Source organism: Zingiber officinale, chromosome 1A, assembly GCF_018446385.1.
Source record: "Zingiber officinale cultivar Zhangliang chromosome 1A, Zo_v1.1, whole genome shotgun sequence".
In the NCBI taxonomy this organism is placed as follows: Eukaryota; Viridiplantae; Streptophyta; class Magnoliopsida; order Zingiberales; family Zingiberaceae; genus Zingiber; species Zingiber officinale.
In genome coordinates, this window is record NC_055987.1 from 173,440,761 (window position 1) to 173,464,733 (window position 23,973).

Below are 23,973 nucleotides of genomic sequence, written 5' to 3' on the forward strand. Positions count from 1 at the left end.
CTCCTCCTTCCTCACTTCGCTCATCGGTGTCGATAGTCGCTGTTGGATAACTACACCCTCGAACTCTACAATTATGTTCTTCAACGCCCAACGATGTGAGTTCTCATCGATGGCCTCTTCGGAAAAAAAAGAGTTTTGACCGGATAAAAAATGTTCCTTTTACCCTTGATTTCTGATTCCCAAACGCAATAATGTATCGTGGAGAGGGAACTCTGGCTTGAGAGATGGCCTCTCCGATCAATCATATAGGAAGAGTATTATCGATGGATTCTATGACACCAGCAACGCCATCAAGTTCACCTTTCCCTTCCTTCTCCATGACCATGCTCAGTTGGTTGATTGTGTACAGTGCCAAATACGAAGCCACCAGCTCCGGCACGTTAAGGAGATCATAGGGGGGCGTCCATTACCTACTGAAAACCTTCAATTATTCCGCCGATGTCACCTTCAATCCCTTTGTCACATAATAAAACATCTCTATTGAACCTAACCAGTGTAGGATTGATTGCACCAATATTGGTAAAATCCATTTCATTTCAAGAAATTAATAAAATTAGTTGATTTGAAAGTAAAACAAATTATGTGAGAAGCTAATTGATTCACAACATAAAGACACTTTCTCTTGCAAACAATAGGTAAATACGTTTAAAATGTAGGATAGATAAGTAATCACTTGGTTATGCTCGCACTAAAAGGAATTGAAAATGGGCTAACAAGCATCAAAGAAATTAGTTCGGATCTTTTGTCCCCATTTCTTTCTGTCCTCATATTCCACTGTCGATTGGATGAGCCAGATTACATCTCAAGGATATCTTGCACATCACGAGGATACTGCATACATCTTTAAAATGTCATGATGTATTGAGATGTAATCTGACCCGTTCGATTAGTAGTAGGACATGAGGATAAAGAGAAATGGGGACAGAGGATCCGAACTATAAAGAAACGATGGCTAATTGAGACATGCTTTAGAATGCCCTAAATGAATTTCAGCATTTTACCAAACGAAAGGACGCTCGGCTTTCAAAATTTTCTAAGAGGTGTATTATACTTCATACTTATCAAAGGGCATATTGTTTTTCTAAAATACCCTTGTTATTAAAAATTTTAAAAATATAAAATTTTTCTTCGCTTGAATGGGCCGCAGTAGTGAGCCATCGATGCGGCAGCTCTTCGCACCGATTCAGCCTATAATATATATATATATATATATATACATATAAATATATATATATATACATATCTATATATCTATATCTATATATATATATATATATTACCATTTAATTAAGAATTTCTATTCTTTACTAATTAATTTTGATGAAACCTAAAATTAAATTAAGTTAATATTACTTTTTCTTTTCATACTAGAAATAAATACCTTGAGCATGCTGACTTTAGAAAGCATATCATTCTTGATCTTTGGCTAAGATAAAATATAGTATCTTATATACTGCTTTGATATGCTGGCCGATGTGCGTGGGTAACATGTGTGGGCGCCTCTCACGCAGGGAGGTATGCTTTCTAATATATATATATATATATGACTATTTTATTAAGAATTTGTACTCTTTACTAATTAATTTTGGCGAAGTCTAAAATTAAATTGCGTTAATATCATTTTTTCCTTTTCATACTAGAAATAAATACCTTGACCATACGACGTTAGAAAGTATACCTTTTTCGGTCTTTTGCTAAAATCAAGTAAAGTATCTATTCTTATCCGTTTAATATATGATATAAAAATTAAATTAATTTGTATAAGGAAAAATTCATTACAGTAACTTACTGCTGGGGTTCTTGAACATTGCTCTTGCGTTACACTACTACATGAGTTGTTACACCCTTATCGAGTGTAATTTATAGACCTGGGTACTAATTTACATATATTCATATATTATATTACACATGTAACGCATATGAGCGATGACTAATGTGTGTGTATATATATATATATATATAAAGGGAAAAATACCTTTAACCCCCTTATATTTTCTATCAAGTTGTATTTTATCCCCTATATTTAAAAAGTAGCGTTTAACCCCCCTTTGACTAAAGTCAAATGTCAAACAAAATTTGTAAAAGAAAATTATGTCCTTATCTTTTTGATATTTTTTGATAATTTTAAAAGGAAAAAAAATATTGAATTGATGTGAAAAATAATTACATATGTCATCGGGTTTGTTTTTAAATTATTGATTAGTTGGATAGATTGTGTACACAGGGAGAAAAATATATATAAAAGGATAAAAAAATATAGAAGAATCTAGTGATGGTGCCCTTTGTCACTCACTCAAATCTGTGGTTGATATCAGTTTGTTGGTGCATCCACTCTCGGTGTCTTGCAAAATAAAGCTTGTCAGCTGAGGGTTGACTTTGTCGATGTTACCCTCTTTGACAGTTAAATCAGTAATAAACTGAGATGTGAAGTTCGCATGCATGCATGAGAAAGTAAAAGAGCTCGAAGAAGATGAAGAAAATTTATCTTTACGTAAGAAAAGAAAATTATACCTTCACTTATTCGAAACCTTATATAATCATGGATAAGGACAGATCTAAAATTTTAAATTTAGGAGGAAGTGAAGAAAATAATTATTATACATTGTATTCGAAAGTTGCATTGCAGGGGTGATAAAGATATACATTTTAAACTACTTCATTTTATTTTATTCGTATAATTAAATATTAATCTTTATATATTATTGGAGGTTATATACAATTTACTGATTTAATTAAATCAACTGTCATGCACATATTAAAAATATCAATTAAGATTTTGAATTATTTAGAATTAGTTCATATATCAAAAAAAAAAAATGAACGTAAATTATCAATAAATTCAATACTTTTTTTTCTTTTGAGATTATAAAAAAAAATCAAAAAATAATGTCATAATTGTTTTTTATAAATTTTTTCTACATTTGACCAAAGTCAAAAGAGTTAAATATTATTTTTAAATTAAAAGGGGCAAATTGCTACTTAATAGAAAACATAGGGGGATTAAAAGTATTTTTCCCTATATATAATAAGAAAGGTATTTTGGGGAAAAATATGTCCTTTGGTAAATATATAAATAAGATGTGCTTTTTTAGAAATTCTAAAAGTAGGGTGCACTCTAGATAAAATGTTAAATTTTATTTATAAAGATATCTAGATTTTATAATGGGACTAATTTGAGATAGATAATTCGATTTCATATTTCATCCATTAAGTAAATTCAGAAAGTATGATGACCCTTGACACAATACCTGAGTTTAACTAGAAGTTCAATTATTATATGTGTACCTACCTAGAAATGCAATCCTAATTATTTAAAAAATGCACCCTATCTCCTATCACAACACCAAATCCGATGGCTTTAGAAAAATTCCCAATGAATTTACATGAACGTGCAAATGAGTATAATTGATAGATGGCTTTAATACGTCAAGAAATATAAAAGGTATGTACTTTGAAATAACTATTTTCTACTCTGAAATATATGAAGTTAGAAAGATAGAATCAAGAGAATCCAAAGGGAACAGGAGTCACTTATGTTGCTCGTATTGGATAACTTTGGAAAACTATAGGAGTGCAAGAACATTATTTAACACAAAACCTAAGGCGCTTTAAAGCCCACAAATACCCTCACCTGTTATTATTATTATTATTATTTTTGCTGTCCAAAAGCATTTATTAAAAAAATTTCTACTTACCTCAGGGTAAATTGAAAAGTATAAATTTGATGTTGAAATAGATATATGCACTTTTGATTAATTAAATTGATGGATTTTTTTTCTATTCATACGCCCACTAGGTGTTGCTGGAGTTAGCTGCTGGCAAAACTAAATTATCTACGTCGCCTCTAATTTCCAACCGATAATAGTATAATCATATTGGCACAAGAACGGTCAATAATAACAGGCCTGCTGGCCGCTATCGCTTATCTGGGCCAATCTTATTTCATGAAGACGGGCCGATGTCCTTGGGGCTATGTGCGGGGTTACAGTGCTATAGTACAAAATTTATTTGGTATTTATATATGATATTATTATAATAAATTATAAAATTAATTTCCAACGTACATAAAATACATCCTCATGATTTATTTATCTTCCTTTTCAATGAAATAATCTTGAAGGACCCAAAGTAGGGTTATCATCTTTTATTTTTAGAATGTATTTGATTCAAGTCATCGAATAATCACATAATTAAAGTTATAAGGAATATTATATAACCTAAGGTTGTTTAATTTAATCCTAATTAATATAATAATAATTTATTTATTTGAAGATTTTAATATATACCTTAGTTTTATATTTTACTATATTATCCTGGTTAAACATTTTTACAATTAAATTAATTTAATATTTAATTAATTTTTAAAAAATAAAATAAATTATTAATATTAATATTAAATTATTAGTATTATTATTATTTATTATTTTAGAACAATGGAAGGTTTTCCTCGAGCATTTTCAGGAGATGTTACCGAATGCATTTCGCAACCGAAGACATCATATTTCATTACCTCTAAAGTCTGAGCAACTCTAGTACCTATTTATTGTGCATTTATTCACAGAAAAAACCTCACGAAAATATCACCAAATTTTTGGTGCATAAGTGACTTATAACAAATTATCACCAAAAATAATATAATCTGATTCAACTCAAATTGTCTATATAACAAATAAAACATGCAATAGCAAGTAAGTGTCATCCTCTCAACATCCTCCAAGCCTGTGCTAGTTTATGGCTCCACAAAACTCACTAAAATGATCGTGGAGTACCATTCCAACTCGAGCAAAGATGACCGTAACAAAACTCCAACTCTCTTCAACCATGAAGCAATGGGTGAGATGGTTGAAGTTCAGATAGTGTACTCAAGAATGCTGTAAAATATTCCACACTGAAGCACAACTATATAAGAGATTTTGAAGTTAGGGCATCAACAATAAATTGAACATTGTCCATCAAAGGGAACCCTATGACATACCACATGAAAGAACAAAATTTTGAAGTTTGTAACAATGAGATAAACAAAGTGAAGGATCAATTGCCATCGTTATATCTGAATAGCACATCAAACAGAGAGACAAAAGAATGCACAAAATTGAGGATGAATCAACCACATTAGCATATCAAAAATGGAGCATACATCAAACTAACTATTTGCGGTGAACAGAATTTAATCAAAGGGATCATATTTTAAACCAACTATTTGCTGTGAACAGAATTTAATCAAATGGAGAATATTTTAAACTAACTATTTGCGGTGTATAAATGATCTCACAATCTGAATTGTGACTTTTACTTGTACTTGGAACATTAAAACCATTAAAATTTATTATAGGATCAAAACAAAAGAAACCGAAATAATGGAAATATTAAAGATTTAATTGGTTTTGAAAGATTGTTTCATGCAATTGCTAGAGAACAAAAGCTACATGCTGGAGCGAAAATTAGTTTGTTTTGTTTTAGCATTGTTGTTATTCCAAGTTGAGACAAATAGGAGTTGATAATGATAGTTTAATGCAAAGTTTGTTGAGGGCAGATGCTTGATAAAGTTAAGAAGCGTATGAGAATCCAAATACATATATACCAGGTTTCTTATAAATCAGAATAATTGCTACTCCCTGCAAGTGTTTGATGATTGGATCTGTCTAAGGAACCTATTAATAGGATTTAAGAATATACCTTTTCTAAAAAGGCGAGTGAGGACTGTTCACGCGTGGGACATCTTCCGAGGGGTGAAAGCCGCTAGGATTCTTTGCGAGGGGTGAAAGCCGTTGGGTTTTTCGCAAGTGAAGAAGTCTTTGCAAGAGCGGGGAACACAACGAGATCGTCACAAGAGGGAGGATTGCCAACAGATCGTTATGGGTTATTTTTATCTCATAGGGTAAATATTGCAAGGTAATTTTGATTAAAAGAATTTCTTAATCTCGGAATCAAGAAAAATTCTTTTTAATGATTTTTTTGATCCCAGCATGTTATCAAACGGAATATTCAGATATCAGATTTGGTTTATTTTATCTTGCTTCGTACCTAAATCTATTAGTTTCTTCATTATTTGTAATGATTCTTTACTTAGGTGGGTGAAAGTTATTTATTCCATATATATCTGTTGAGTTGCATACTCAAATTGCTGATCTATCAAATATACATTATGACTCAGAAATTACTGATTACTTAAGTTAAATAAGATTTTTATTGATAATTTTAAATAGATAATCAAAATTATCTAAATAAGCCTCCACCAAATGAAAAATACTTAGATTGAAATATTTATTACGCTAAGCCGTCCACCATCGTACGATTCCGATTTTCTCGAATGACTCTGCGAAAAACTTCAGTGTCTTTCATCTGAATATTTTCTTCTGGCATAAAATTAGGGTTCGGTTGAAAGCCGTATGAATGCCTCGAAATTGAACCGTTATTGTTATCGTTTGATGATTTGCAAGGATTGACCTTTGGACATCCGCATTGGCATCCCTCCGTGGATCAAATCTGTGGGTAGCCTTCTATGCGAGGAATAAAGGATTGATTTTGAGGGTGGATGATGTACCGGAGCGTGGCTGAAAGCGCCACGCGCGGTGGGACGGCCTCGGATAGCGGAGATGTTGTGGTGACTCTCGATCAGTTGCCTTGTTGGAACGATGCAGACCAAAGGTATTACGTTGCTGGGGGTCTGTCGTCGCCGCTGTCATACTTCTCCGACCCTCTCACTTCGCCTTCTGTAGCTGATTCCGGGGGGAAATCGAGGTTCCCTGTGGATCACGAAATCAATTCCAAGATTTATCTTTGGCGTGGAAACCCATGGAATCTGGAGGTTGATGCGGTTGTGAATTCCACTAATGAGGTGAGATTTGAGTTTGATGTTCTTTTTTCAGGAATCTCCTATTGCACTCAGATGCACCCTTTCTCTCTCTATATATACACATGTTTTGGAGGGAGGATTCTGGCTTTATGCAATTTAGATTGCTTTGTAGAACTTGGATGAAGCACATAGCAGCCTTGGCTTACATGCTGCTGCTGGCCCTGATCTTGCAGAAGAATGTGCATCTTTGGTATAATCCGGAAACATCCAATTGGCTGTTTTTTTCTTCTTTCTTTTGCTTCATTTTTTGTATTCCTTGTTCATTGGCATTAGCTTTGACGTGTTATTTGCAGGGTGGTTGTCGAACTGGAATGGCTAAAATTACTAACGCTTATGATCTCCCTTCTAGGTAGGCATTAGCTAACTATCATTATTAGAGAATACAATATGTCGGAGAAGAAAATTCAATTGTACTCTTTTTTGTAACATGTCCTATCCGCACTTGTAATATTGTATTATCTTTTGATTTTCTGGTTGTAGGATTTGTATATTTGTACAGTTTAATGAGGGTAACTGTTATATCGTAAATCTTCCATGGTTTTACGATGCTTTCTTTTACGTAACACTAAAAGTATATCCATTCTTTATTGTTGTCTTTGTAAGGCACTTGCAGGTTGCAAAATACAAACTTGTTAGCACTAAATTCTTGTGATAATTGTTATGGAACGGCTACTATTTTTTTATCAACTTATCATCAAGAATTCACGGTGTTTATAATTATATGTTTATCTAGTGCTTCCAAATATGTAGCTTCTTGTTTGTTGACTTGTAAAGCTTGTATTCAATGTGATCATGCAGAAAAGTTATTCATACAGTCGGCCCCAAGTATGCTGTCAAGTACCATACAGCCGCAGAAAATGCTCTTAGCCATTGCTATCGTTCTTGCTTAGAGATTCTTATTGAAAATGGATTACAAAGGTTATTTCTGGAGATTTTACTAGTGTTTGTTTTGATTTGTTATTGACATCTCCAACATTTGTTTACATCTTTTAAGATGCCAAACTGAGTATTTCTGACATACTCATACAGTATTGCAACTGGATGTATTTATACTGAGGCCAAAACCTATCCTCGTGAGCCAGCTGCACATGTTGCCATAAGTGTGTAATGATGAGCTATCCTGTTTATCAATTTGTTATCAATCTGTTATTCTGATGAAATTAGTTGATGACATTAACATTCTTCTATTCTCCTTTTCTCATTCATATTCTTATGCGTCAGGTGACATGGACATGGATTAATTGTTTCTTTCTGTTTTTCTGGATGTTTGTTTACATTGTTCAAATTGCTTATGCTGATTACATTTCTCCATCACTTGGGTAGGAACTGTTAGGCGTTTTCTGGAGAAACAAAAAGACAAAATTACTGTAGTTGTTTTTTGTACCACCACATCAATTGATACAGAAATATATAGAAGGTACGTGCTTCTACAAGCTTAGCATTCCCATGTCAACCATAAGCATGGTATCAAATATAAACATATCAAATGAAACATGTATGCACTACTTTGTAATAACAAACATTGAGAAGAGCATTCAAAAGGCCTCTCCTTTATACGGTGTTGTGATTGTTCATCTTCAAGTCTTCTTTTCTTTGACTTCTATATAATTGAAGGTTGCTTCCACTTTACTTTCCGAGGGATAAGCATGAAGAAGAGATTGCTGTGTCAAAACTTCCAACAGATGTTGGAGATGAGAATGGTGGGACGGTTATTGATGAAAGGAAAATCAGAATAAAACCTTTGCCTGCACCTTCTGTGTCCAAGGCATCTACTTCAACAATCTCTTTAGATCCTCCATTTTCTGATGTTGGATTGACTCTGAGATGGTTAGTTGAAGCTAACAAGCATTGAATCATTGCTTTTTCAAAAATTGCCACTGAAAAGTACACTATTTTTTCATATTATTTCTTCCATTCTTTGTGTAAAAACGTGACAGTTTTTGGCTTTTCTTCATCTTTTTTTTGGCATAGTGATTTGCAATAAGTTTTTCTGTGCAGATTGTCAGTTTGATATCCTTTTTCCACTAAACTTTAGATTTTTCTTGGAAAACTAATATCTTAACAAATTATCAGCATGGTATCTTTTTCTACTGACATGTGTCCTTTCAGCCAGAACCCTATCAGCTTGGAATCCTACCTCGATCCTACATTTATGTCATTGATTAAGGATCCTGACCAGAGAAGGAAAGAGCGGCAAGAAAAGGTTGCTGAAACACAAAATGATTTTAATTGTGCTAAGCTTCTTGGATATGGTGATCTTAGTGGCCCACCACTCTCTGCTGCTGAAGAGTTTTCTCTCCATTCAAGATATCTTGCCAAAGCAAATTCTCTTAATCTGACAGATATTGCTGAAATGAAGATAGTGTAAGTATCTTACATAAAATTAAAACTTTGTGCACTACTTTGTGCATATGTTTTGTATTGGCCAGATAAAGTTTTATGGCACTCATTACTGAACTGAGTGGCTATGCTTAAGTTTTAATGTATGATGGCCTTTATAACTATATAGCAATGTGTAACTGATGTTTCACCCCGAGTTGTTAACTAAAATATTTTACATTTTTGCATCAATTTCAGTTATCGTGGTGGTGTAGACTGTGAAGGAAGGCCTGTCATGGTTGTCATAGGAGCTCATTTTCTTTTGCGGTGCCTTGATATGGAGCGATTTGTACTGTATGTTGTAAAGGTATGTCAGTAATATCTTAATCTTTCTTCTTTGTAAAGGTATGCAAGTAATACAACTTTTTGTTAGTGAAACTATATTTTGGTGAACTTGGCTAAATAATCATCAAATATTATCTTACATGCGTATAACTATTTGATTATTGGCAAGCAACAAGGTTTGCATATTAACTCAATTCATTATTTTAGTCAAAATGTTATCAGGAACTTTTCAGTTAAAATACCTATAGTCCAGGAACATTAATAGGATAAAATTGCTGCAAATGTAGGATTTGTTTGGCCCTTTAACTCTCAGGTTAATCTAAAACCTAATTACATATAGTATTTTGGATGCTTTTGTCTGCCATGTTTTGGTAAGATAATTTTGATGGGCAGAGTCAAATTGTTAGACTACCATCTTGTTGTTGTTATAACTGTTACTTTTCATGGAACAAGTAAACTTGGAATTATCTTTTACAATGAAGAACTTAGTCCCTTATTATAAATTTTAAAGTTTACTTGCAGTAATACAAAAAAATCCACCCATGAAAATAAACTCTGCCATGGCTAGTTTCAAGACTAAATAAAGGAGGGTTGTGTTAGTATAGGCGAATGTTATGTATGGATCCACCATACTATTGCACTAATGTTAGGTTATTTCCAGGAAGAAACACGATACAGGGTCCTACTGCAACATCTCGATAAGGACCGCTACATCTTCATGAGCAGGTTCGTAAGAACAGCCGCAACGGATAGCTGATTTGTAAAAAATAAAAAATAAATAATACTAATAAAGAATTACTAAAAAAATTAAATAAATGTATAAATTACATTAGTAATAAAAAATTAAATACATGAAGCCATAAAAAATCAATATACCATGAGAAAAAATTCAATGAAAATTATACCTTATCAAAGCTAATACCATGAAGAGTGACGGGGAGGAATTAAATCTTTATTATATTCTACATATGAGCGTCGATATAAATTAACATTAAATTATCCTTATGGATATTCATTTGATTGAGTTGATGAAAGATGTTCAAAATTAGATGATTGAATTTGTAATAGTGTTTCATCATTGCGATTATAATATCCAAAACCTTGATACTCAAAAAAATTGCCAGTAGCACTTGACGATTCACAATCACGACTATGATGTCCAATATTGCTGCCAAGAGATGTTGAATAATCAAGAATTACATTATGTGCCTTATTATAATAACCCTCAAATCCATAATGTCTAATTCCACTTGTATAGGATGGCGAAGAATTAGATGATCTATCAAATGAATTGTGTCTGAGTTGATCGCTACCATAGTATCCATATCCACCTGATTGATATCCAATTAGACCATACTTAATATCTTGAGACTCCTAATTATAACTTCTTGATCCATAATCATCTCGTATTAGAATTTGTTGGTTTCCTCTCAAAATTAGACATTTCATATGTTCTTCAACACCCATATACTGTTGTGAAGATCCAATCAAATGTTCTTTATTATTGGTATCAAGAGATTTTGATAAACTTACCAAAAAGTGACATTGTTCCTCAATCCTAGGTTGATACTCATGATTATCTGTGTTGCACAATAATTTTCATGACCTTGTGCCATGTCATACCCGTGTCACACTGATCATTTTGATGACTTGATGACCATGATGTTCACCTTGACTTTGTTAAATATTTCCATCATTTGAAGCATCATTGTCGTCACTTTCATCACTATCTTCACTATCATCTCTTGATAAAACTCCTTTTCCTTTCAATTATGTTGACTTTTCTACTTTATTCTTCTTTCTTGAATGACTTTGAACGCTTGTAGTTGTGTTGTGTTCTTCAACATCTAATGCTTGAAGTGCTTGATCTAACCATGCCAAATCATTATTTTTTAAAACTTGTGGTTCATTATCTCTTGTCCATTCATTTAAGATGTCATCATTATGAAAAATGTGATTGAGGTCTATAGGACTGTAAAATTCATCATGGTCTTTTCTATATATCATGTTTCGTACCCTAAGTCGCATATTGTAGTGAACATAAATTAATTTGTGCAATTTTTTTGATAGCCAAGCGATTACGAAGTTGTGTGTATAAGAGACCTTGTACTCCAATTTCTTTCACATCCCAAAGACGAGCATGTTTGACTTAAAACTTTTATTGCAATGTTTCGAAGGTGTGGGGCATCTTCACCATAATGGATCCACCATTCAACTGATACAAACAAATCAATATCATATATATTTTTGTAATTATAAATATTTATAAAATTTAAATTCAAAACCCAGGAGATTTTATTTTAACGGTCATTTTTGCTAGTGTAGACCAAAATTCATCTATATGAGAGAGAACAAATAATTATTGCTAGTGTAGACCAAAATTCATCTAGCCAAAATTCTTCTATATGAGAGAGAACAAATAATTATTGTTTATGTTTGGAAAAAAAAAATATAGGAACATAAAAAAAGTTTACCTCACCATTGAAGCTTGTGCATTTAACTCTGGCTCCAATCTCTTGATTACAACCTTTAATCCTCATTTAACTTCATCATTATAAACACAAATTCCGAAATATTCAAGTAACGGGTTTAGGAAATATGCTGAAATATCAATACGATATTAAAAATTAAAAATAAGGAATTTGTAAATGATTTTGATGATATACTTTGTACTATACAATTTAAATAAATAAATTATATGGTTACTCGCAACATGTAGATGTTAGTGCTATTGATTATACCATTGATTATTAATAATATCCCAATATGATTGTTGATCTCCAGGATTATTTTTTATTGTCATTTTTGCTCTATCCATTGCTTTGTAGACAATTGACATTATTATTTTTTTTATCTTGGTCAACTAATTTCAAAAGTTTTACTAATGGTCCAATTGCAACACAAATATCACTAGCCCTCTTCCAAAATCTTCCATCTATTATGATATTTGTAATTTTTTCTGTTTCTTTCCTTCTTTTGCTTGTGTTATTATATGTTTCCCAAATACCAGAAGTGCACATTCATTTTAAATATGAAGAATGTCGAACAAGGCATTCAATTGGAATAAATTTTGTTGTAAATCAAGTTATTCTTGGTCTTAATAATTCTCGGTCATTTATAAATGTTTTTATTAAATTCACAACTTTATCATTATTATATATGAAGCTTGTTATTTGCTTGGCTTTGTCAACACACTTTTTTGCTTTCATCATGTTGCCAACATCCTCTAGCATGAGATTGATAGTGTGTTGTACAAGGAGACTAAAGCAAATGCGGTTTTCTATCATCAATTTGTCACCAACATCCTTATTTGCACCTTCACTGTTTGTGACCACATGCACAACATTTTCCTCCTCGATTTCATCAAAAATTTTATTTAACAAAAATAAATAAAATCAACGATCTTTGCTTTGTTGGTGCAATTAACAGAACCATGAAATATCATGTTGCAGTCACAATATATCATAAAATTTATAATTGGATGCTTGTTGCACTGCTCTAAACGTCGCACATTATTCTGCATCCATACTTTGGCTATTTTGATTTTAAAGTGCTCAAATCTTCATTTATCTCATCCACCTCCTCTTGAAAATAAACACCACCAATTGGCGTCGGACCTTTTTTTCTTGTTCCAGCCCCAACAATGATGTTTATCATGGATTGATAGTATGGACTATTATCTACTGTATTAAATGGAATAACACTATATATGAACCATTTTGATATTTTCTTACCCACATCTTTTACTTTTTTAGCACCAAATCAATTTTTAATATTTATATTTCGTGGGAAACATAAAAGTATTAGTGGCTTTTTTGAGAGATCCTTTTTTCAAACCAAGATCTAAGATTGACAAAGAACCAACACCAGAAAATCCTACCATTATTGAATTTGGAGTAGTTAAGTATTTTAAATTTATAAAATATGTACACACGAATTTAAAATATTATTTATATATTGTTTTCCTTGACCATAGTGACTACGCATCGTTTATGACTTTCTTTGATAGCTTTTTGTAATTCTCGATTTTATATTCAATATAATCTTCACGACTACTATCATTTTCTGATACACGTGTGTTTTGTGTAATTAACTCTAAGGCTATTTTTTTTCTTGGTATTAAATTTCTAGTTGCCTTAAAGTGTTGAAGATGTTTTCGTAACATTAATGATATTTCCTTAAGAGTTTTGTGACATGCCTCGACATTTCTAATAATGTCAATATGCTATTTTAATCTCATAATTCCTCCTATTATAATTTTTTCACAAAATTTACATCATATTGTTTTACAGTTATCATTGACCATTTGACTAAATTGTCAACCAATATCGGGTTTAGTGTCATTCTAAATAAATAAATAATGATACATAATTTTAACTCATAAACTTTAAAAAAACTCATATAATAAACTATTATTTATTCATAATTAGATTTTTAAACTTATAGAGTATTGGTAATTCAAGAATCACATATTGAATATTTAATGATGTGTTAATAGATTGAGGATGTGCTTAAAACACTAAACAAGATAATAAAAATAAATGATAAACAATCATATCATAGTTCTTCACATTGAACACTACATTCTATTTCTATTTAATTAATAATTTGGTTATAATCATGGTTATATGATAAAAATATATAACTAATATTTTATATTTAAACCACATAAAAATAAAGAATTCTTAATAACACAATAGATTAAAATAAAAAAATTCAAAAACTTACAACAACAATAACAACAACCAAGCCTTTTCCCACTAGGTGGGGTTGGCTGTATGAATCCTTTTACGCCATTGAGTTCTATCTCCTATTATATCATCATCTATATTTAAATAAATTTTATCTTATTTTATTGTTGCTAACCAAGTCTTTTTTGGTCTTCCTCTTCCTCGTTTGATATGCATGTTTATCATAGTTTCACATCGCCTAACTGGAGCATTTATTGGTGTCTAAGTACGTGTCTGTACCATCTTAAACGTGTCTCTCACAGTTTTCCCTCAATAGATACAACTCCGACTTTCTCTCTAATGCTCTCATTTTTTATTTTGTCCATTCTCGTATATCTGTACATCCACCTTAACATCCTCATCTCTGCAACTCTCATCTTCTGCTCATGTGCTCAAGTCATAGCTCATCGTTCAACGTCATATAATATAGAAGGTCTAACCGCCATTTTGTAGAACATCCTTTTAAATTTTAAAAGTACTATATGATCACATAAAACACTCGACACCCTCCTTCATTTCAATCATTCTGTTTGTATTTTATGTAAGACGTCTCTCTCAATTCCTCCATCGTTTTGTATAAATGATCCTAAATATTTAAAGCTCTCAATTCTAGATAATTCGTCCTCTCTTATCTTAACAATTGTTTCATTACTTCTAATATTACTAAATTTAAATTCCATATATTTTGTCTTTAATCTACTAAGCATGGAACCTTTCACTTCTAGTGTTTCTCCTCAAGATTCTAGCTTAGCATTTACTCCTTCACGTGTCTCATCTACCAAAATAATATCATCTGCAAACAATATGTACTACGGTACTGTATCTTGAATGTGTCCGTCCATAATTAGTGTAAAAAGATAGGGACTTAGGGGTGATCCTTGATGTAACCCTATCTTTATTGGAAATATTTCAGTTACTCCCTCTGAAGTCTTCTTTGGTCGTTACATCCTCATACATATCCTTAATTAGTTGATATATGTTACGCTAATACCTCTCTTTTCTATAATTCTCGACTCTATCATAAGCTTTTTCTAAGTCAATGAATACCATATGTAGATCTTGTTTTCACTCCCGATATTTTTCAATTAATTGTCTAAAGAGATGTATAGCTTCTATTGTCGACCTTCCAGCATGAACCCAAATTGATTTTCTGTCACTGTGGTCTCCTTCCTTAATCTTTTTTCTATTACTTTTTCCCAAAGTTTCAACTCATTAGTTTAATACCCCTATAGTTTGCGCAATTTTGTATGTCTCCTTTGTTCTTATATAAGGGACTTCTATTGTCGACCTTCCAACATGAACCCAAATTGATTTTTTATCACTGTGGTCTCCTTCCTTAATCTTTTTTCTATTATTTTTTCCCAAAGTTTCACAGTATGACTCATTAGTTTAATACCCCTATAGTTTGCACAATTTTGTATGTCTCCCTTGTTCTTATATAAGGGAACTAGAGTACTTATCCTCTATTGATCAGGCATTCTTTTTGTTTTCAATATCATGTTAAATAATTTTGTAAGTCATTCAATACCTTGTTTCCCTAAGCACTTTCATACCTCTATCGGAATATCATCTCGTCCAGCGGCTTTTCCATTGTGCATCTCATTTAAAGTTTGTTTTACTTCTGAAGTTTGAATTCTACGATAAAAATTAAAATTTCTATGCTCATTTGACCTAATTAAATTACTTAAGTTAAGTTGGTCACCTAAACCTTCATTAAAAAGTTGATGAAAATACCTCTTCCACCGCTCTTTTATTTCTCTATCATTTACTAATACCCTATTACATTCATCTTTAATACATTTTATTTGGCTAAGATCTCTTGTTTTCCTTTCTCTTACTTTAGCGATTTTATAAATATCTCTTTCCCCTTCTTTTGTATCCAATTTTTGATATAACCGTTCAAAAGTTTCATTTTTTTGCTTCACTCACTACTTTCTTAACTTCTTTCTTGGCTATTGTATATTTTTTTAAGTTTTCCTTGTTCTTACAAATATATAATTCCTTATAAGCTATTCGTTTTTCCTTTACTTTCTCTTGTACTTTCTCATTCCACCATCAAGATTCTTTACTTAGTGGTGCATGTCCCTTTGACTCACCGAGTACACTCTTAGCTACTATTTTCAACTTTGATGTCATCTTATCCCATGTTGTATTAGAATCACCTAATGCTTGTACTTCTACCTTCTCCTTAAATATATTTTGTTTCCCATCCTTTAACTTCCACCACTTAATTCTAGGAATTGTATATATTTTCTTTCTATTGATACTATGTTTGAGGCGTATATCTAACACTACTACCCTATGTTGGGTAGTTAAGCTTTCTCCAGGGATGACTTTGCAATCTTTACAAATCTTTCTATCCTTCTTCCTAACCATAAGAAAGTCAATTTGCGATTTATTATTCCCACTTTTGAATGTGACTAAGTGTTCTTCTCTTTTCTTAAAAATCGTATTAGCTAATATAAGGTCATATGCTATCGCAAAATTTAATATAGTTTTCCCTTCCTCATTCCTCGTTCCAAACCCATAGCTCCCATGTACTCTCTCATATTCCTCATTTTTCACTCCGACATGCCCATTTAGATCACCTCCTATTAAAATCATTTCACTTGGTGGAATATTTTGTAATATCTCATCTAAGTCCTCCCAAAACCTTGATTTGGTAGCTTCATCTAATCCTACTTGTGGTGCATATACGCTAATTATGTTCATAGTTTCTTTCAATATGTCCACAAAAGAAAAAAAATTCAAAAACTTACCTTAAACAAATTGTTTGTTGAATATATTGGAAATGATTATAAAAGAAATCATATAATGGAGCTATCCTAAGCAAAAAATGAATATCTTCACGTTGAAATTTCAATGCTAAAAAAAACAGGTGTGATGCATATCAAATGCCTTTTTTTCTTTGAATACAAACAAAATGATAGTCCGGTGCATGAAGTTCCCGTCAATGCGGGTCTTGGGAAAGGGTCTATTGTAACCAGCCATACCTTGCTTTCCAAGAGGTTGTTTCGAGACTCAAACTTGTAACCTTTAGGTCACACGGTAGCAGCTTACCTTAGGGTCCCTTTCTTTGAATACAAACAAAACATTAAAAAAAGAATCAAAGTAAAAGCAAATCCATCTTAAAAGCAAACAAAATCGTAAAAAAAGAATCCAAAATCTCAAGTTGTTCCGTTTCATTTTTTTTTTTCCGTAAGAACGTCGTCCTATAGCAACCAACGTTATTTACTGAAAATTTGACACGGCATGAGGCCCTCCCATGCCAAAACACCCATTTCGACCATTCCACGTCCATTCCAAAGAACCATATCTATGAGAACTTCAATGTAATGTTAAATATTTAAGAGTTATCACACCTTAAATTAGATACTAACAAATATTATAGGAATACCGATTCTCTTAAATTTGAAACGTGAAACATATAAATGCTCATTGGTAAATGGAGAGGTAGTAGATACAATAATTAGGAGAAAAATTAATATTGTGTTTATAAGAGACAAAATAGGCAGGGGAGAAGGAAAAGATAATAGATGATGCATACAAAAAAGTAAAATGACAAATGAAGTAGGTATTATTGTAAATAGGTCATTAAGGGACAAAATAATAGGTATAGTTAGGGGTGAGCAAAAATTCGGTAAAACCGAATGAACCGAACAGAACCAATCGAATTTAGAAATTCGGTTTGGTTAATTCGGTTTTAGTTTTTTTGTAAAAAAAAAATTTGCTTGATTTTTTGTTAATTCGGTTCGGTTTCGATTTTAAATTTTGTAATTTAGTTAAACCAAATAAACCGAATAAGAATATTAATTTAATTATTTTTTATTTAAAAATTTAATTAATTAAATAAAATCTTGATTTTTTTAGTTAAAACCGAATAAGGTTTTAAAATTTCGGTTAATTCGGTCAAAAATCGAATTGGCCGATATTTTATCGATTCGGTCGGTTCGGTTTGGTTGGTTCAAAAAAAAATTAATTTGTTCGATTTTCGGTCTATTCGATTCGGTCGGTTCGATTTTGACCAAATAAGCCCTTGGTGTAGTTAGGAAAACTATAAGGGGGGACTACACATTATGAGTCGGACGACATGGTGATACTAGAAATTTATCTTCTAAAGATTTATTTAGTGCAATTTCTTCATTGTCTAAATCTTTATACAAAGTTAGAAGAAAGAATTTGCATTTAAAGAATGTATTGGTGTACTAGAAGAAAAATTAGAAAAGTCATCACCTAAGGCTAGTTTTGAAGTATTCGAAATTGAAAACATAAGGCTAAGGAAAGCGCCAAAAACCTTGAAGAGGTTATCTTAGAAGAAATTTAAATAATTTAAGTACAATTAGTAAACCTAAGGATGAATTTCATAGTAAAATTGCTAATGGACAATCCAAAATTAGGAAGGGTTGGATAAAATTAATTTCGAAAAGGTTTCTGATTAATTTAGTTCGCCCTAATTTATTTTGGATTCTAAAATCAATTATTAACTCTGAGAATCCTAAGACTAGCAATCATGTGGCTTACATTCAAATCAACTATATGGTTGAATTGGTATTTTAGATATTAGATAGCATTGCTTGATCTCACAATAAAATAGTTGGAATTGAAGAACTAGAAGCAAACTGAGATGTTACTTTTTTTTTATTTATGGAATTTATCAAAATTAAGTTATTTTTTGAAAATTAGTATGATTTTTCAAAATATTTTTTTTTTTGCTATAAATTAATTTGTAAAAAAATTTGTTTATAAATTTTTTTAGTATGATTTTTGAATTTTTCTAGAAGCTGTGGTAAATTTTTGAACAACAACAAATAAACTTTTATCCCACTAAGTGGAGTCAGCTATATAGATTCCACTACACCATTAAAATCGATTCCTTACTATATCCTCATTTATATTTAAATGAATTTTATGATGTTTATTATTGTTAATCAAGTTTTCTTTAGTCTCACATCCTTCATTAATGTGCATATTTGCATTGCTCTCATATGGTCTAATTGAGACATTTATTTATCGTTTAAATATATGTTCATATCAACTTAAACCTGTCTCTTGGAGTTTTACCTCAATAGACGCAACTTTGATTTTCTCTCTAATGTTTTCATTTCTTATTCTGTCAATCCTCGCATGTTCATACATTTACTTATCATCTTAATATTCTGATCTTTACAACTCTCATCTTTTACTCGTATTCTTGTTCATAACTTAACATTCAACTCCATATAACATAGTAGTGATAAATTATTTAACATTTACAATATAATTTTGGTTTCTAGTAAGTTGTTAACTGTTTAATTTAACTGACATTAAACAAGAGTAGAAACATTCCATTTCACGGTTGACATGGTGCAATATTTTTAATGTTATCAAAGGGGGAGATGGATGTAGTTTAAGTTGAGGGATTAAATCCTTGTGTTTAGGGGGAGATGTGAAACTTTAAGGTTTTAAAGTTTTTTTTTGGCAGAGCTTGAGTGAAGGGGAGCCTAAGATTAGTTTCAACTTTGTTGCATTTTTGTATATTTTATTTTTTCCGTCGAACATCAAAATGGGAAGATTGTTGGTGTAATCATGTCCTAAGTAGGCTCGTGCGACCATGAGTCTTGATGTTTAAGCAAAGGGTTTAAGTTAGATATTGCCTCATGATTTAATGTGTTTTTGATTATGCAGGACTTAGCGAATACAAATTGAGATGACTTGACTTGTTGAATGTCGTGATTACTCAATGACTCGAATTCATGTAGATTGAAGAAGGATAGTATGATTGCAAGACGAAGAGCATCGAAGTGTGACTATGTCTAAAATGGAATCATGCGAGTGGAGCCTGAAGGATAACACGAGGAGCGAGCTGAGGGTTTATTACATTCGAGGGATGAGAAATTTGATAGGAGATTGTTGGAGGCGGCTAAGCGAAGTGAGAAAGTTGGTACGAGAAGTGAGCTGAGGATTTGGTGCATCAAAGGGACGAGAAGAATGACGGAAGGCCTCATAGTGGAAGACATGAGCTGAGATTTGAAAGAAAATGTGCTCATGTATAGGTAGATTTCAACTTAGATAGTGTCGACCGTTAAATCGATAATAGTTGGCATACCAGTCAACTAAAGGTGATGTAGGATCAATCCCATCTGACCTCTTCAACTTCAAATGGTCATCACTTTTGAATTAGGATTCAGAATCAAATTTTGTTAGTGCCCACGCATGCTGAATTTAAAAATCTACTTTTGTTATCGGGGAACTCGTAACAGCTAAGTTTCAGGCAAAAAAAAAAAACACCATTTAGGCTATTTTTAGAGTTCTAAACATCTTTTTGCTATTTTAGTAATTTTTATTTTTATAATATTTAGGGTATTTTTAGTATTTCTGATATATATGGATTAAGGATTGTCTATTTAAGTCTCCTGTTTTAGTAATTTCTGATAGAAATTGATGTTCATATATTAGAATTTCTTTCCTTTCTTTGAGTCATAGGGTATTCAGTCTATATAAACACTTGTATATTTGTTTGAGAAATTATCCTTTATTCTGAATAAAAAAGTCTTTTTTTAGTGATTTCTCTTTTGTCTTCTCCTCAATTTCGTGTTCTCATCAGCCCGCAGGATAATCACTATTTTGTCAGTTGGCAAATCAACTTCAATGGAAGGTTGTCGTGGTCACGGTCGCAACAATAAACAGGTTCTGATTGAGGAAGCCAAACACAGTAATCGTAGCGTTTATAAGTTGACGAATTCGAATTTATGAAGGCAAGTTTTAAATTTAACCTAGCGTCTAGCGGAAGAGGTGCGAATGCGTGAAAATAGTGAGATCTCATATCGTGGATCTGAATCTACCTTCGATAACCCTTAAGCTAAGTCTACCTTCGAGAACCCTTATCATTAAATTTAACCTAGCGTCTAGCGGAAGAGGTGCGAATGCGTGAAAATAGTGAGATCTCATATCGTGGATCTGAATCTACCTTCGATAACCCTTAAGCTAAGTCTACCTTCGAGAACCCTTATCACCAGCGAACTGCATAATAGGAACAATCCTACGGATACCTTAGTTTTCGGGTTGAATTGCTTGAGTTTTCTGGTATGTTGCAAGAAGAGGGCTTCGGCTTCGTTGATTTGATCACTGAAGTTGAGTGTATCTTTGACTATAAGCAAGTTCTGGATTGGATGAAGGTAAAGTTGATTGTCGTTATACTTAAGGGACGAACATCGGCTTAGTGGGAACAAATGCAACACTCACGGGACAAATAGGGCAAATTTCAAATAACTAATTGGGAGAAGATGAAAAAGAAGATGAGGGAACACTTCCTTTCGACTACACTAAACTTTGTTCAACGACTTCACTCGTTGAGACAGGGCGCAAGATCAGTCGATGAATATACGGATGTGTTCGTCCAAGTGGTTTCCTAAAACGACTTGTCCGAGATGGAGCACATGGTGGCACAAAACTTAAGGGGGTTGCATCTAGCCTTGCAAGATGTCCTCAGCCTTAATTCGTTGACGGTTTCAGAGGCCTACCAGTGTGTATTGATGGTTGAAAAGTAGCAGAATTGGAAGCCAGTGGGTAGAGGCGACCAAAACAATCGGTTAGTTCGCCCTCATGAATCCTTCATAGTAGCGATCATAGGTTAATTCTAAGGTCCCTATGTGTTATCGTTGTAGTGAACATAAGGCTATCCAATGCAGGAAACATGATTTTGCTGATTAAAAAAGCAAAAATTTATTGATCAATGGAGAAGTTTTTTGGATTAATAATATTTTTTTAGCAGTGCCATTATCTTTCAATTTCTTGGTATTCCTCTTCGAATCAACATATTGTAGAAGATTATTTTCGATATTCGTCCATAAATTAACAAATTCAATAGCCCGCAGGATAATTTGGTTACTTGCCCCTGAATACGCATGTTTCAATGAGTTATGAGAACATTTAGTTATCTGACCCCTAAATACGCATGTCTCAACGAGAGTTATGGGAACATTTGGTTATCTGGCCCCTGAATATGCATTGCCACAAAAACTCACTGATAAATCGGATGTCTTTTCATTTGGTGTCATGTTATTGGATCATTCAGAGGCACAAGAAGTGCTTAAAGGACGCAAAGACAAACCAGTGCCCATGATGTCATGATCATCGGTGGATCGACGAGGATTCCCAAAGTCCAACAGCTGCTAATAGCTTTTATCGAGTTGGTATCAGATGATCACCCTCCTAGGCTACCACCTAGCACTACTCTGAACTCAAGGATGAGTTTTTTCAACTTAGGGTGACATCATCAGGAGGATTCTTTGGATTTTTTATTATTTTTAGTAAAATATTTTTTTTTGTAACTTTTTATTTTTTTGGTACTTTAGGTATTTTTGATAATCTATATCTTTTATTTTTTAGTATTTTTAATCCATTTAAATTTTTAGAATTGGAGTCGGATAGAATTTTTTCCTTTCTTTTAGGATTTTTCTTTGAAGGGGAGTCTTGGCGCAACGGTAAAGTTGTTGCCATGTGATCAAAAGGTCACGGGTTCGAATCCTAGAAACAACCTCTTGCAAAAAGTAGGGTAAGGCTACGTACAATGGATCCTTCCCCGGGACCCCGCATGGCGGGAGCTTCGTGCATCGGGTTGCTCTTTTTTTTTTTAGGATTTTTCTTTTTTGTTAAGATTTTTTTTTATTTTTTACACGTCTTAGAGTTTTTAGTCTATATAAGTTCTTAGAACTAAAAGAATTCACATATCTCCATAATGGTATGATATTGTCTTTTTTTGGCCTAAGTCCTTATAGATTTGTTTTGGACTCTACCCTAAGGGTGCATTTGATTCAAGTTATCATGTATAACCTTGGTTATATGATTACCAGATAATCACATAACCAAGGTTATGGGGAATAAAATATAACCAAATGTTGTTTGATTCAACCTAGGTAATGCAACAAAAACTTGTTTGTTTGAAGATTTTAATGAATAACCTAACTTAATATTTTACTGTATTACCCTCAGTTACAAAACCAATTATGCATATATTATTATTATTATTATTATTATTCCTTTTTTTAGGTTTTTTTTACTTTTTCTTTTTCACATTTTTCATTTTTTTAATGTATTTTTATGATTTTCTTTTTTACATTTTTTTATCTTTTTACATTTTTGAATTTTAAATTTTATTATTTTTTACGTTTTTTAAATTTTTGTATTTTTTTTATTTTTTAAAGTTTTTTACTTTTTTATTTTTTAAAATTTTTTATACATTTTTATTATTTTTTGGTTTTTCTATGTTCTTTCTATTTTTTACGTTCTTTTTATTTTTATGTTTTTTAATTTTTTTATGGTTTTTTATTTTTTTTTATATTTTTAATGTTTTTTTTATTTTTTATATATATTTTATTTTTTATTTCTTTTATGTTTTTTTTCCTATTTTTAATGTTTTTTTCTATTTTTTTTATTTTTTTAATGTTTTTAAATTTTTTAATTTATTATTATTTTTTATGGGTTTTTTATTTTTTTTTTACGTTTCTCTTATCGGAGGGTATTTTTGATAAAAAAAAAAATCATTAACCCCGGAATTAGGAAAAACCTTAATTTTTCGAATCCAGGTTGCATGCCCCTTTTGCTGACGTGTCGAGCATGCTTGAATCATCGATTATCTAAACTAAACAGAGTTTTTATTGATAACCTTGAATGGATAACTAAGATTATCAAGGATAACCCCCAACCAAACGCACCATAAATGTCTTATACCAATGAAGATATTTT

General features: G+C 31.9%; 1 protein-coding gene and 1 pseudogene across 1 annotated transcript in view; both read left to right on the forward strand.

Moving 5' to 3' along the window:
• Positions 1-1,674: 1,674 nt before the first annotated feature.
• On the forward strand, positions 1,675-1,849 carry LOC122039315 (annotated as a pseudogene).
• A 4,447-nt stretch (positions 1,850-6,296) lies between these two features.
• The window catches only part of LOC122038439 (protein GDAP2 homolog), a 30,792-nt gene continuing 13,115 nt past the window's right edge, over positions 6,297-23,973 (forward strand). The window contains exons 1-9 of the mRNA XM_042598189.1: positions 6,297-6,838; positions 6,969-7,046; positions 7,150-7,205; positions 7,655-7,774; positions 7,886-7,956; positions 8,180-8,273; positions 8,471-8,683; positions 8,966-9,220; positions 9,434-9,542. Coding sequence (XP_042454123.1) covers positions 6,536-6,838; positions 6,969-7,046; positions 7,150-7,205; positions 7,655-7,774; positions 7,886-7,956; positions 8,180-8,273; positions 8,471-8,683; positions 8,966-9,220; positions 9,434-9,542 — 1,299 coding nt within the window. The 5' untranslated portion in view covers positions 6,297-6,535. The remainder of the gene's footprint in view (positions 6,839-6,968; positions 7,047-7,149; positions 7,206-7,654; positions 7,775-7,885; positions 7,957-8,179; positions 8,274-8,470; positions 8,684-8,965; positions 9,221-9,433; positions 9,543-23,973) is intronic.